The sequence below is a fragment of the Varanus komodoensis genome, unplaced genomic scaffold (assembly GCF_004798865.1).
Source record: "Varanus komodoensis strain SLA01 unplaced genomic scaffold, ASM479886v1 scaffold3, whole genome shotgun sequence".
Classification (NCBI taxonomy): Eukaryota; Metazoa; Chordata; class Lepidosauria; order Squamata; family Varanidae; genus Varanus; species Varanus komodoensis.
Genome location: NW_025335761.1, coordinates 59108855 through 59124306, shown reverse-complemented (window position 1 = coordinate 59124306; position 15452 = coordinate 59108855). Strand labels below are relative to the sequence as shown.

General features: G+C 48.1%; 1 protein-coding gene across 1 annotated transcript in view; it reads right to left on the bottom strand.

Annotated features, from left to right (window-relative positions):
* KCNH5 (potassium voltage-gated channel subfamily H member 5) overlaps window positions 1-15452 on the bottom strand; it is a 200413-nt gene that overhangs the window by 142820 nt on the left and 42141 nt on the right. The window contains exons 5-6 of the mRNA XM_044436976.1: window positions 3828-3943; window positions 1988-2380 (exon numbers count right to left, since the gene is read on the bottom strand). Of these exons, the coding sequence (XP_044292911.1) occupies window positions 1988-2380; window positions 3828-3943 (509 nt within the window). The remainder of the gene's footprint in view (window positions 1-1987; window positions 2381-3827; window positions 3944-15452) is intronic.

Here is a 15452-nt window from a genome sequence, read left to right as displayed (position 1 = left end):
TGGGGGTAGGATATTTAAAACTCATATAGGTTGTCTAATCCATCATTTTAGGAATTTTAGGAAGCTAGACAAGCATGATCTCTCAATCTATCTCCCCTCCCCTCCCCTCCCTCCTTAATTTGCACAATGTTTTAGCCAGCCAAGATTTTTCCAAGATGCAGATTTTCAAAGAGTAAGGACAGTTGCAGGTCCAGCCATGAATCCAGCCATGTCCATGTGGGGCCCCTATAGGATTCCCCTCATTTATCCCAACTTCTCAGACCTCCCTCCTTTCCTCCTCTTCATCTTTTGTCTCCCATGTTGAGTTTTGGACTGAAAACTCCTTGGAGTAAGAAATCTAGCTTTTTTGCCTTGTGAAGGGCCATGCATGCTGCTGGTACATCAGAAGTTGGAGACTTACACTCAGTGTAGCCGAGCAGTATCTGAACTGAACTCAGCCTAGCAGTATCTGAACCCACCGGCATGACTTTCCACAACCTTGGGCAGAGGATTTTCCAGACCCTGCAACTGGTGACTTGTATAACTGGGGAAAGTCCTGCTTCTTGGTTTCCTGAACCATCCAGCTGAGCAGCTTTTGGAAACACCATGCTGGAGAGCTCTTGGTCTAATGCAGCAGGTCCTGTATAGTCTTCTGCAAAATATGCATTTGATCTCAATAAATTCTGCCTTCAATGCCTTGAGCCTTTTATTTCATGTCCTGCACTCTGGGATGATTGAGAAGAGGTGTTGGCCTTCCTCTTTGTGGCAGCCTTTCATGTACTTGTGAAGGCTATCATATCTCCCTTCAGTCTCCCTTGTCAGGGCTAAATATGCCCAGTTCTTCCGATCTCTCCTCATAGGGCTGAACCCCTTCCGGCTAGTCTGCATCCTTCCTAAACAGTGATGTACAGAACAGGACGCAGATCTCCAGACAAGGCCGAACCAGTGCTGAGTATAGGAGAGCTAATACTTCACAGGATTTGGAAGTAATGCTTCTATTTATGAAGCTTAAGATAGCATTTGCCCTTTTTTGCAGCCACAGCACGTAGTTGACTCAGCTTCAACTTGTGATCTACAACAATGCCAAGACCCTTCTCACTGGCAGTATCGCAGAGCCAAGTATCTTGGCCCCATCTGTAAAGATGTACTGAGTTCCTTTTTTCTAGGTACAGAACTTGGCGTTTGCCCCTGCTGAATTCCTTCCTGTGTTTTCAGCCCAGTGCTGCAATGCCACAATTTCCTCGTTCCCAATGAAGAGGAACTGCATCACCCCAAAAACAGTGATGCAGTGGAATAACAGTGGAACCAGCTGGCCAGAGGGGCTGTGGGCTTTCCCACTCTAGAGACATTCACAAAGAAACTGGACAGTCACCTGAGTGGGATGGTGTACACTGATGGCCTGCAACAGCAGGGGGTTGGACCCGATGGCCTTCTTGGCCCCTTCCAACTATATTATTATATGATTCTATGAAAGACAACAGAGGACACCAATTCGCATGAGGGGGGCATGTGCCAGTTTATATAGACAGGTGCAAATTTAAACATGGTGAATATAATTTAAATCAAAATACAATGTGTGTCACAGCAGCACAGAAGCTTGACAAGTTGGCCTACATGGCTTCTCAGTCCTGCCCTCCAGGTGCTAATTATGGACGGGCAAGTGGAAAGCTCCTACCCTCTTTATGGTTCTGTGGCATGGACTGGACAGTCCATCAAATGGAGCACTGGCTTCTGTGACTAGGGCACCTGAGTAATCTCATCTCGAAGGTTAGTTGCTGATGAGCATGGATGGGAGGGCACAATTAGGTTATGCAGATGGGCTTCCTAAAGGCACCTGCTTAGCCACTGTGAGAAGAGAATGCGGAACCAAATAGGCCTTTGGTATGACCCAGCGAATCTCTCCTCTGTTCCTACATTCTCAGTATTCTACGTCTTGATTGAGATTTTCATTAGGAATGTTGTCAACTAGAGCAAGTCATCCAGGAAGCATAAGGCTGAAACGACTTACCTCATCCACGTTCTCAAAGGCATTGATGATGTCATAAGGTAAACATGATAAGAGGTCTATCACGAACCAGGTCTTCAGGTAGTTCATCCTGATGAGTTTGGGGTCAGAGATGACCTCTCCACCAGGTCCCACAAAGGTGGTGTGAAAATTCAACACTATGTCCACCAGGAAGATCACATCTACCACGCTGTCCAGGACCAACCAGGCGATGTTGTTCTGCTTTGTCTTGAAGGAGACATTGTAAGGAACCATTATGGCTGTGTAGAAAGTGAGGATTAAGATGACCCAGTCCCAGGTGGTTTTGAAAGCGCAGTAATGTAAAATTATATGTGGCGGCGTCTTTGGAGCCTCTTGCTTGTATTGCGGAAGAATGTCAGAACCGAGCTGGAGGACCTGAAGCGAAAGAGGTTGTAAGATTGGTTCTGGTTCATGACTCAGTGACAGGCTGCAGACCCAGTTTGGCCTGGGCTGAAGTAGAACAGCCTCTTTTCTGACTGAAAGGACGGCATTGTTGGCAGAGCCCAAAGTTGTATCTTTAGAAGAACTATGGGGTCTCTGGGTCTCCCTGTCCCAGTTTCCCCACAGGGATCCCTCATGAATCCTCATCTCTGCACCCCTCAGCCTCTCGTCTCACAACCTGCTCCCTTTCCCTGTATTTCATGGCAAGAGCACACAAAAGTAAGACCCTAATTACCGCCTAATTGAGGAGTGCAGAACCTCAAACCTGCCATCCAGACTGGGCCCCCAGTTGGTCGTCTCGCTTCCACAGAAGGCTACGCTAGGGATGGGATGGCGCTCCACAGAATCTGCCCCTCTGTCATTTGCGGACTTCTCCTCAGGGTGGGTCCTGCCTCTGAAAGTGAGCCAAGCCGAGAGGAAGTCCACAGGTGTCCACAGGACAAAGGTGGTGCACCTGGCAATCTTCTTCCACTTCATGTGCCACGTCTCATGCAGCCAAAGAAGGCTGGTGCATATGATGCTGAAGAGGGACACTGCTTGCTCAGCATCACTGCAGGGCTCAGTCCCTGCGAGTGCAGCAGGGATGCTGGCCATGTTTGCCAGGAGCCTGAACTGCACCAAAGTGGAACAGAGTCCTGGGAGCTGACTCCAGGGATCCTGATCGAGTCCTACCCAAGCCAGATTCCTTGCACATTCCCAGCTATACCTGGTTCCTCTGGCCCACCCCTTTTCTGCCAGACATGAACGGATGGATGGGTTCCCTGTTTGGAGCAGTATTTTTCCCCATTCTGAATGGTTGAAATGCCTCCCCTAAGATATAGCAACTGACCCTAAGAGCCTTAAACTTAAACATGTGGACCTTTTTGGTATTTTAGGCCCCAGGCCTTTTGCACTGGCCTCACCCACCGCTGGAATGCATCCCCTAGATGCTTTGGTGCTCGGGATGCTAAAAGAGGCCCCCACAGCCTTGGCCTAAACCCAGTCAGCTGAACTTCCTGAGTTACACAAGGCCAAAGTGCAGCCACATCCACTTCTCTTTCTGAGCAGCTTGTCCCAAATTAAGTGACATTTTAGGGCAAGGGAGCAGAACCTCAGGCCTAGTCTACTCATGGGGAGGTAAATCCAGTCTCCCCATGTTCCCCAGAGGGCCACGCCCTCTCTCCCAGCTTCATCCCCTTTCTCCAAACTCCATATCAATTGGTAGTTTCCCAGCCTCCGTGTGCTTTCCCCCATCTGAACAGCTGAAATGCTTCTCCCAAAGCTGTGAGAACATTAAGATATGCTGATATTGAGGGCCTCGTCCCCTTAGACTTGGATGCCCACCTCCTTCTACCCTGTTTGAATTCTTGCCCAACACTCTGTGGGCTAACTGGGCACTTACTTCAGCCAACCGAGAGTGTTTATGGACCACCTCGGCTTTGTTCATAGGAGTGAGTTGCTGCAGAACACTCCGGCTGTTCGTCAGAGCTCGTGTCAACCGAGCAAACTTGGTCCAGCCTGTGAAGAAGGAGGAAAACTTCATGAGCTACCTGGGTTGTGCACGACCACCTGTCATTCGTCATTTGCGGGTAACAGTCCTAACAATTTTATAGGGAGAGCCAAAGGCAGAAGGAAAAAGGAAGACCAGCTATGGGATGGGTGGTGGACTCCATCAAGGAAGCCACAACCTTGAATGTAGAAGAGCTGAGCAGGGCTGTCCAGGACGGGACGCCTCGAGAGCTTTCGTTCATAGGGTCATCAAGAGATGACTTGATGGCACATAACAACAACAGTAACAGCATCTGCCATACATCCAGTTTAGAATATTTAGGTCTGCAAGGTAATGCTAAAGAGATCTTACTGGAGCCAGTGGGGGTTCTCATGCAAGCTTCTCTGGGGGGAGAAAGCCACAGTCAAGTCACAGTTATTGTAAGCTGTCCCGAGATGTCAGTGGTGGATGGGGTAGAAAAGTTTTAAATAAAATAAAATAAATAAATAAAAGGGCTACCACCCAGTACAAACTACATTTGAGGTCAGAAATAAATTGGAATCGGTATCAGGTAGAATTAGCTGAATAGGTGGATGTTTCCTATCATTTTCCAGGAACGTTTGGGCAAACAACAGTGTTTAAGGCTGTGATACAGAGAACAACTTTCCAATCAGACAACTTCTAGTGGAAGACTATAACATCATACATAAAATCTTCTGAAATCTGGTGAATACTAAATAGATGATTCACCAGGTGTGCCACTCCTAAAAATATCCAACAAGAAGGAACCTGGTTTTCTTCTTTTTTTTAATGATATATTCTGGAGCTAATCCACCACCACCACACCAATTAGAAGTAGCAATACCTGTCTAGGCATGAAATATAATGTTGCAAGCTTAGCTGACTTGATTTCTGTAAATGGATCTATCGATCCTCAGATCCTCCCCATTTGCTTACCGTGTCACCTGGCAATTCTAGCAGTGTATAAAACCCCCACTGGGAATTTTTTGCTTGCTTATTCATTTATATATTTTCATTTAAACATTTTGCACTTTCTTCAATGTTCCTGCACATTTTGCTCAGGTTGCGCTCCAGGTCTGGCCTGGTCAGAATGAGGAATTATTCTGGAAGTAAGTAGGAATTGTTACTCCACCCACAATATCCAAGGCAGTTTTCCAAAGACCTGTAAATAATGTCAACTCTCTAGATTCTGGGATGTGGATGTAAAAACGTAAGAACAGCCCTGCTGCGGAGCAATGGTCCACCCAGTCCAGCACTCCGTTTACACGATGGCAAAGCAGCTGCTCACAGGATCCCTCCCGCAGGATGGGCGCAAGTGGTCCCTCCGTAACCTGTGTCAGAAGTACAGGTTATGTGACAAGTGCCTGGAGAGCAGCCTCCGGGTGGTGCCGGAGGTCAGACTGGATGGCCCGGGAGGCCCCTTCTGACTCGCTCTGTTTCTATGTTTCTATCCGGCCAAGCTCCTCAGCCTGCCATGTATGTATGTATTTATTTTCGATTTATATCCTGCCTTTTTCCTATGAAGGGCTCAAGGCAGCTTACATCATTCTCCTCCTCCATCTTATGCCCACAACAACAACCCTGTGAGGCAGGTTGGGCTGAGAGTCTGGGACTGGCCCAAAGTCACCCAGCTGGCTTCATGGCTGAGCGGGGACTAGAACCCCGATCGCCTGAGTCCCAGTCCCATGCTCTTCACCACTACACCACACTGGCATTCTCCACACTTATCCCCACAACAACAACCCTGTGAGGCAGGTTGGGCTGAGAGTCTGGGACTGGCCCAAAGTCACCCAGTTGGCTCCATGGCTGAGTGGGGACTAGAACCCAGGTCGTCTGAGTCCCAGTCCCAGGCTCTTAACCACCACGCCACACTGGCCACACCACACTGGCTGACATGTATGCAGACACACTACCTCTGGTAGTGAAGGCAGCACCTATGAAGAGGTATTCTCAGGCCTCTTGCAGCCCAACTCTTCTGAAGAGTCACCGAAGGTGCCAGGCTGGCCTAGCTTTGCCTCCGGAGTGGCCACAACAGCAGGCACAGCTCTGGTGTCTGGCCAGGATGCGTCGGTGCTGAATCTCACCTCACGGAAAATCGAAGTGAGTAGAGACAAGCCTAGGGTGTTGACTCTCATCTTTAGGCAGGGCATCAATCAGAGATGCAAAGCACAGGGAGGAGTCCGCAGGTGACCACGTCCTTTTCTCCTTGCCCTGCCTCTTTCTCCCGGACCACCAACCCTTTCCCACTTTGCTGGCTTCCGTGCAGTTTTCTTCCCAGCCTCCAAAGGCTGAAATGCCTCTCCTACTTACGGGCAGAAAGAGGGTGAAGTTGGAACAGGCTGATGTTTCAGTACTTCCCCTTGGCCTTTGGTCCCACCCACCTCAGGAATACAGCCCTGGGAGCTTCTCTGCAATGGAAGGACGGCTTCTTCAGAACCCCCAAAGAACCCTTTCTAAAAAGCAAACTGAGATTACAGAAACCAGACAGCTGCCAGCGACTGCAGCATAATATCTGCATACTGTCTATGACTCTTGCATGCGTCTGAATTATCTCAGCTTAGTCAGCTATTTTGAATTTTTGATGACAGATGGTCAGTCGGGGAAGACTTATTCCCAGAAGTTCCAGTCATTAATCTGCATCACGATCAGATTAAAGCTTTTAATATTTGACTTCCTCCTCTTTGTATTAGAAAGGGCAGTGCATCCACACCAGGTGGCAGCCTGAACTTTTAAGGAGCTATCCATGCTGCTAAAGCCAGTTTGGGGTGGCGTACAGAACCATGGACAGCTCCTGGAAGTTCAGGCTGAAGCGCAGTGGTTACACCTCTCCCACTGCCCTGGGAAGCCCTCACCATGAGGAAGCTCCAGGCTGACCCTTCCTCTTTGGCCTTTCCATGCATTCAGTCTTGCCACCTGAGAGGAGAAGCCATTGCAGCGACCTGCCTTCCACCTTGCGTGGACCTTGTCTGGAGCCTCACAAGGCTTCAGGCACGCTCTCACAAGACTTGAGGTGGACGAGCGGCTGGAACAGGAGCGGAGGCATCAGAGCTCACTATGGGCATCCAGCAGGAAGCAACAGTGAAATTTTCCACAATTCACCCTTCTCTTCCCATCATTTGTCTCACCCTGCCTAATGAGAAGGCCAGCCATGCATTTGACGCTCGCCCTGAAAAAAAGACCATGACCACCACCAGGGTGTCCAGATGCTGCTGCAGAGCATGCTGCACCATTTTTTAAAATTAATTTGACACAGGAAATGGAATAAAAACCAGGCGGAATCGATGCTAAGTCAGGTGGGTACCGACAGGGGCTCCTTGGCAAGCATCATCCCACCCTGGTGACAGAGGCCTGGCAGCACTCCTGCTACAGCCCTGCTCATTGCTAGAGACCATCAGCACTTTCCAAAGGGCAGCCCACAGGCAACACTCGGGCCCTACAGACTCTCTAGCCCATGAAACTCCCCTTCCCTCTCCCTTGCCATGGCCTCTGAAGGAGACCACCCCCCAAAAGCGGCTCTTTGGATGGCACATTTCATTTACGTGATGCAGAAGGAGCCCTGCCAGAAGACGCACTCCATCTTGTAAGCGAACCAAAGAGGAATGTCTGCTCTAAGATGGCTTCTACTGCCTTCAGCTTCCTAATCACGGACATTACGAATTATGTAATTAACATTGTTTTTAATACAGACGTGTTGACCACTTAATCAGGCACTTTTTGCCAAGTTCATCAAAAGGGTTTTGAGCAGTTATTAATCCAACCCAATGGAAGGCTACCTGGTGGCCTTCCATATGAACTACAACTCTCATCATCCCTGGGCATTGGCCATGCTGGCACTTATAACCCTAAATATCTAGAGGGCACCATATTGTCTACACCCTGGTTGAACTAGCATAGGGGTCCCCAACCATGGTGTGTGCCCCATCTTCACTTCAGCTTCACTCCCTGCCCCCTTCAAAAAATTATTTTTAGTAAAAATCTTTAAAAAAACAGGGCACCAGTTTTTCCTTCTTATCCATGAGCTTGCCACTGGTCAGTTTCATGGGCAGAAAGAGATGGGAGGAAAGGGTTGCTTCCAGGCCCTTCCCAGTCTTCTCCTTCCCGAGCTCTGAGTCCTGCTGCACCCCTTTCCTTCTCTCTTTCCCCCACCCCTTGCCATCTTCTTTGTCAGCCATCCTTGCCTCTAGCATTGCTCCATCTCCCTCTCAGCCCCCTGATCTCCTGGTTTCTCTCCCCTCCCAGCTCTAGTGTTGCCCCTTCTCTTTCCCCTGCACCCCTTTGCCTCACTGTATTCCCCTCCTAGACTCAGCCTTGCTGTCTTTCCCACCACCTCTACTTTCCTCTTTCTCTCCCTCTCCCCTTCCCCATTCTGCTTCTCCTCCCCAGCCCCAAGGTCTGCTTTCCTTCTCTTCTTTCCAGCCCCTTCTCTCCTTCCCACCCACAGAGCATCTCCCCAGGTGGCAAGGAGGCGGCGGAGGTGCCAGATGGGCTGAGCCTGGGATCGCAGGAACACATGTTCTTTCCCTTGAAACTGGGCAGTGGGCTGTGTGTACACATAGGATAAGCACAGCAATGCTATGCAAGCTTGGAGAGAAGCAATTCCCACTGAGTTCTGTGAAAGCATGTGCAGGCTTGCAACCTGAAAAGGGCCTTTTGCTGAGCCTCTGGGAGTTAAATGTGGGACAGGGCTTTGGCGCTTCCTCTGCTTCTGCTCAATTTCTGGAGTGAAGGTTAGACACACCTTCCATGGCAGCCACACCTGCAGCACTTCCTCATAGCCTCAAAGGTGTCCATGGGTCCAAAACCACTGGGCACTCCAGATCGACGCCATCCGTCAAGTAAGGGTTGCAGCTCTACTAAGAAGGTTGCTTCCTTCACACACTTGAGCAAAGTTGGTGGATCTCACCATTGTTCCATCTAACTTTGAGAGTTCAGCAACTGCTAAGCCCTCAAGCTTCCTTCCCCAGGGCTGATTCACACAGTGAGCTTTTTTGAGCAGAAAGGGATGGTTGGCCAGTAAGCTTCTAATGGTTCTGCTGCTCCAATAAATCCTTCCAGATGGTTTAGAGGACAAGTGGCTGGAGAGCAGCACTTGTGAAAGGGACCTCGGGGTGCTGGTTGACTGCAGGCTGAACATGAGTCAGCGGTGTGATGCGGTGATTAAGAGGGCGAACGCCACCCTTGGTTGCATAGCCAGAAGTGTGGCTTCTAGATCGAGAGAGGTATTACTACCACTCTACACGACTCTGGTGCGCCTGCAACTGGAGTATTGTGCTCAGTTTTGGGCCCCTCATTACAGAAAGGATATAGCCAGGTTGGAGTCAGTGCAGCGAAGAGCCACAAGGTTGGTGGCCGGTTTGCAGGGGATGCCGTATGAGGCGAGACTGAGGGAACTGGGTCTTTTCAGCTTGGAGAAGAGGAGACTCAAAGGGGATCTATTGGTGACATACAGGTATGTGAGGGGATGTCACAAAGAGGTGGGTAGAGACCTGTTCTCCCCTGCAGAGGAAGGCAGGACGTGTTCCAACAGAGCAAAGCTCAGGGAGCCAACGTTCCATTTGGATGCCAGGAAGCACTTCCTGACAGTTAGGACCCCGAGGGTATGGAATGGGCTTCCACGGGAGGTGGTTGAGGCCCCATCGGTGAGGGTATTCAAGGATAGGCTGGACATGCATATAGTAGGCATGTCATGAGTGGAGCTGGCTGGAGATGGCGGTCCGACTAGAGGGCCCAGGAGGCCCCTTCTGACTCGCTCTGTTTCTATGTTTGCAGTGGGAAGCTCAGGCCATGGCCATTGCTTGGTGCTGCCCTGACTGCAGAAGCATGGAATCGTCCTGGCCATGGGGGAAAATAAGTCTCTTTTTTCCCTTGTGAACAGGAGTGTGCTGTTCATCCATTCATTCCTTCAAATCAATGAGCCATTCCAAAAATGACTTCCTATGCCCTAGCTTGGCACGGCATGGGGGAAGGAATGTACATCCGTCCTTCTTGTTCATTTAGGCTAACGAAGGTGAAATACTGAGGCTTTCCAAAAATCGATGAAGCAGCTTTGTAGTTTTGTCTTCCTGACTCCCAGTCTTCAAAATAATGCATGCCTTTCCATTGACTTCTCTTCAAATTATCCTGATTTCAGACTCAGCCAGGTGCAGAGAGCTTGAATGGCCCTGATCCAGCACCATGAAAAGTAATTTGACTTTCTGACACTGAATTGGTAACTAAAGAAGTCACTGGCTGTTGCAGGGGGGAAATGAAGCTGCCACCAAAATGAACCCCTGTGCATCTATTATTATTCCACTTGTAAACCAGTCCCATAGCCCACAGGGCTCTCAGGGCGGTTTACATTTCCAACAATAGAAACAGATGGACAGTTTCTATTACACTGGGATTCCAAGCACATTGTATAATAAATTCCAAATACATTTGCAAAATAAATATGCTGATATAACAATAATGAAATACCTACCGTGCAACAACACAATAAAATCATACATTAAAAATGCCAAGGAACTCAACAGAAATAACTACCAAGTCTAAGAAAGTACAACAGCCAGGTACAACAGCCTCCTCCGTACTCTGTATGATAGCTTATTTATTCTGACATATAACAAGACTATTATATTAACTTCATTGGCTGCCAATTTGTTTCTGGGTTCCATGACAAGCAGGATAGAGTAGTGGTTAGCACATTGGAGTGGGACTCAGGAGTTCCAGGTTCGAGTCTTCATTTGGCTATGATGCTCGTTGGACTCTGGGCCATTCACTGACTTGCAGCCTAGCTTCCCTCACAAACTCACTGTGAGAATAAAAACAAAGACGGTGGACCTTGGGTCCCTGGTCAGCACTCCTTCCAAAGTGTTGAGCCTCTGGACGATGGGAACACTGAGCCCACCTGGGATCAACCCCTGCCCTCTAGGGTGGCCTGCACCCTCCCATGGCACCGGCCTGTTGCATCAGACCAAAGCTCTGGATGGATTCCCAGCCTTTATCCCATTTTTCTTCCATTCTAAGAGGCTGAAATGCCTTTTCAAAGGCTTAGTTACCAGCATTAAAGCTTTGTGGAACTATGTAATTGTTTTGGGGAAGTGGTCATCACAAACTCCTGGAATGTGGCCCCAGAAAGCTTCTTCAAGCAAAAAGAGGATCAATGCCCTGCCCCAAATGCTTTGAAAACCCGGATATCTGAAGGCTCCGCTGTTCTCATAGGAACTGGCCCATACACCATGGTCCCTGGAGATGACCCTGCTCAGAATCCCTACTTCTGTGCAATGCAGACTGCAGGTGCATGGCTAAGACCTCCAGACTAGAGGGATGCCTCGGGATCATATTAATCTAATCAGATCCTTTTTTTCCCCTCAGTATGACATCTCTAATTGCGTTGCTTTTAGTTATTTATTTATTAAACCTATTTTGCACTAAATTGGCCTGAAGGCCCTCTAAGCAGATTACAATCAATTAAAACACATCCTGACCATAGCAATAGAAACAAGTGGATTAAAATACAAAAGCAGAGACAAGAAGTCAAAACAATACACAGTTGAAGGCAATTGATTTAAAACTATCAAGATAAAATCAATTACTAAAATTATTAAAATGCCTAGAGAATAGCACTGTTTTCACCTGGTGCCAAAAAGATTGTAACCAGGGTGCCAGGACAACTGCTTCCAGGAGGATGTTCCACAGGTGGGGCGTAACAACTGAGAAGGTCACTCTTCTATTGGCCATCCTCCTTACTTCCTTGGAGGATGGCTCTTTCAGAAAGATACATATAGGCAGGTCCATATGGGAACAGGCACTCCTCCCTGGTCCCAAGCCATTTAGAGCAAGCACCTTAAATTGGGCCTGGAGCTCAACTGGTAAGCACTGAAGGTGATAAAGGTTTGGAGTCCCTTGTCCTGCCACCCCTTCTTCCCACCATAAACAATAAAAGCTCGGTAGGGTTTGGAAATGGGAGGTAATCCTCTGTTTCACTGCCCAATCAACTGGAGTTTGGAATGCTTTCTTAGTGTACAATCTGATGAATATTTACATTAAAAAGCCCTGCATGCATCGGATTGTATCCTCAGTAATTTATGAAGACAGAAGGATATATGCAGATCCTTTAGGACATAATCCTATGGCTAAGAGTTAGGGTCCAGATGGGCATAAGAGAATTCAGATCTGACCTCTGACCTCAGGATGAAAAGAACTGTGCTGGCCGCAGCTTTTAGGTCACAAAAGTGACCTTGGAAATACAATTTTATAGGCATTCCGGGGAGAAGGAAAATGTGAGACAGGCTGTGCCCGTATTCACAGGATCTTGGCAGTCCTTCTGCCTCCTTTCCTTGCACTCCAGGGAAAAAACACTTAGACAGGCAAAACAAACTAAGTCTGTTGCAGGGATGGAAAGCATAGCGATAATAATAAGAAAAAGAATATTTATTTGTAAGCACGTAATTCCCCAGTGCTGCACATAAAATGCAATCAAGCAACAATTTGCAAAACTACAATAATTATCATAACAACCTTAACTTATGACATAATTACATAAATAAATCTAATGGAAAACTTAACAAATACATAAGAATAAATCTTACATAACACCCGTATAAACACACAACCAGGGTATATTTTACTGCAAATCATCAAACACTTCCCCCTACTAAGTATGTTTTTATTTAAATAAAAAATTTCAACCTAAAAAAAAAAAAATTTCAACCTACTAAGCAGAATTGATTTCAAACCCTCTTAAACCCTTCCAAATTTTTGGTTGACCAAATGAATAAGGTCTTGGGATGCACAGTAATGGGACATTTTGATCCGTGAAGTACAGGGGTGAGAAGAGCCTGACCCACGGATCTGGCGCCCCACCCAGAACATACCAGGACAAAAGAGAGGAAAGGAAAGTATAACCTTGTTACCGATGATGCTCCGTTTCACCCCGACTTAAATTAGCCTAAGGAAGACCACATAGCCCAAGAGCCACAGCCATGCTGAACTTCCTGTCCAGTGAACAAAATGCGAATGCATCGACTTTGCATCCAGACATCATGTTTGTGATGTTTGGTATATAATGTAAGTTCCCTGTACTTCTTTCAAGACTCAGGTTTGGGAAAGCACCTCCCCTTCTGTCACTGTTTATTCTAAAAGTGCACTGGGATGGAGCTGTTTTTGGCTCTATGTCTTACCTCAGGCTCCATTTGGCCTGGGGTCTGGGGTCCCCCCGGGGTCTGCCCTAGCCGGTGACTGGCTAAGCTTGGTAACAACCTGGAGCAAGGTTGTGTAATTAGGGTCAGGATCAACCCTATTGCACTCCGCCCCCCAAGCGCTTCCTCTTGTGCTCAGCTTGGTGCTGCAAAGCAAGCTGAGCTGCGCCAAGAGGAAATCCATGAACGCCCACAGACCTCCCCCACCCCAGTGGCAGAGCTGGTGCCCATCTTCCCCAGCGGAGAGGCTTCAAGCGGCATGGAAGACGGAGGCTGCTTGCGCAGTGGCCACACAGGACGCCTCCCCGGGCAAGCCCTTCCCAGCTGCCCTTCTTCAGCCTCAGGCCCAACACACGGCCTGGGAGAGGGACTCTGCTCGTGGCTGTGAGGGACCCCTTTCTTGGGGGGCTTCTCGCGACCAGTCTTTTCTGTCCAAATGGTGGCTGCATCTGACATGGGAGAGCAGTGCTGCTTCTGCCACACACACGGTTGATTCCTGGCATGCATCCTGCAAAAGCTGCGCACGTTCACCAGGAACTGACTCGGCTGCTGCAAGTCGGGCCGGAGTCCAGGGAGCACAGCCTATGGAAGCCAATGGATTTCCACTCCCAAACAGATTCCTCGTGCGTCCCTGCTTGCAGTGGGCTCTGGCCTTTGGTGGGAGCAAAAGCAATGTCCTTTCTGGCTGTCAAAGGGTATCTATTATTACGTGCATTACAAGGTATCAGAGTGGCATTAGATGGTAGCTTCCGTATAGCCTGAAGTGCCTGATCCTGCCTGATCTTGAAAGCTAACTAGGTCGGGCCTGGTTGAAATTGGGATGGGTGACTTAATGTCGTGAACCACCCAGAGAGCTTAGGCTTTGGGCAGTATAAGAGAAGTGAATAAATAATAATAATAATAATGGGGAAAATATTGAGAATTGGTACCCCCAACAAACCATGGAATAAGATATGCTGAGATGGCCCTAGTTATTCTATGGATGTTTGGGAAAAGGAAACTTTTATCAGGTCTTTTTTATGGAATTACATTCACTCCACATAAGCTTTAAAAGCTGCATCAGTTATCTAATACATGCTGTTGAGGCACGGGAAAGGCCAGGTGGACTTCAAACGCTTCCGGCAGGAGTGAAAAGACATTAAGAAGTTTTGCACTGATGCAACAAGTGCCACAGAAGAGATCAGAGTGTGTCCATCAGCGATAGACCCTGCTGGCTTGTGATTAAGTGGACTCGGAAAGTGAATACTGAATAAATTACATGAAAAGGTAGGGAATATGTTAACTACGGCACTTATTTCAGCAGACAATAATTGCGGAGGGAAGGGGAGAAAAAGAACACCTATAAATAAAAGATGAGAAAAAGAAAGATTTGGAACAGAATCCTAATGTAACAGATAACCTATTATAAGAAATTGTGAAAATGGTCTGAAAGAGAAGGAACGAAGGAAGGAAGGAAGGAAGGAAGGAAGGAAGGAAGGAAGGACGGAAGGACGGAAGGACGGAAGGACGGAAGGAAGGATTTGCTAGAATGTTGGTTCAATAAATGTAAATGCTTTTCAACTGCTGTGAAAAAGCTAATTAGCAACACATTGATAAAGAGGTTTTGATGTTTCTATCATTAAATAATAAATGAATAACAAACAAATTGCAATGGTTCCAACACTTCAATGCATTCAGGATTGTACAGCCTGTATTAGCTTTAATTTCTGTTATCTATCAGTGAGTTTGGGTTTGGTCTGATTCAGTTTTAGAAACAAAATTCAATCCAATGGAGCTCCTTCCCCCATGAGATCCAGCCAACTACCGGGTTGGGAGTACTTAGACACTGGATCAAGTTAATGCTACTTTGATGCACATTACATAAGAAAAGCCCTTCCGCTAAAATGCAGAGTGGAAGGAGCGGCAGGCAGAGACTGGATGCTCAAAAGCCTCGAGGTTTGGAGGCACACAAGCACCCTGGACCTTACCCACCAGACTGTGCCCCAAGAGAGCAATTCTAGGTCCCGGGGTCAGTGCTACCAGCTCTGGCCAGCTGCATCCCGGCCCACTTGCACCCCGGCCAGACTGAGCTGCAGGGACCCTTTTCAGCAGAAGGGCATGGCCTGACGCTGAATCTTGCACATTTCTCCCCATGCAGTGTGTGTGTGCGTGTCCAGACTGGATCGCAGGAGTCACACTGGCGGGTAGGGATTGGCCCCTCCGCCCTACACCCCCCCCTTTTGTCTAAAAGCCCCACACTCCAAAAGCCGCTGTTGGATACCTGTACTCCACTCCCAGGTGGGGCTAGCAGCAAACGGAGGGGAACGCACTGGGGTGGCTGAGAACAGCCTGGCTCAGG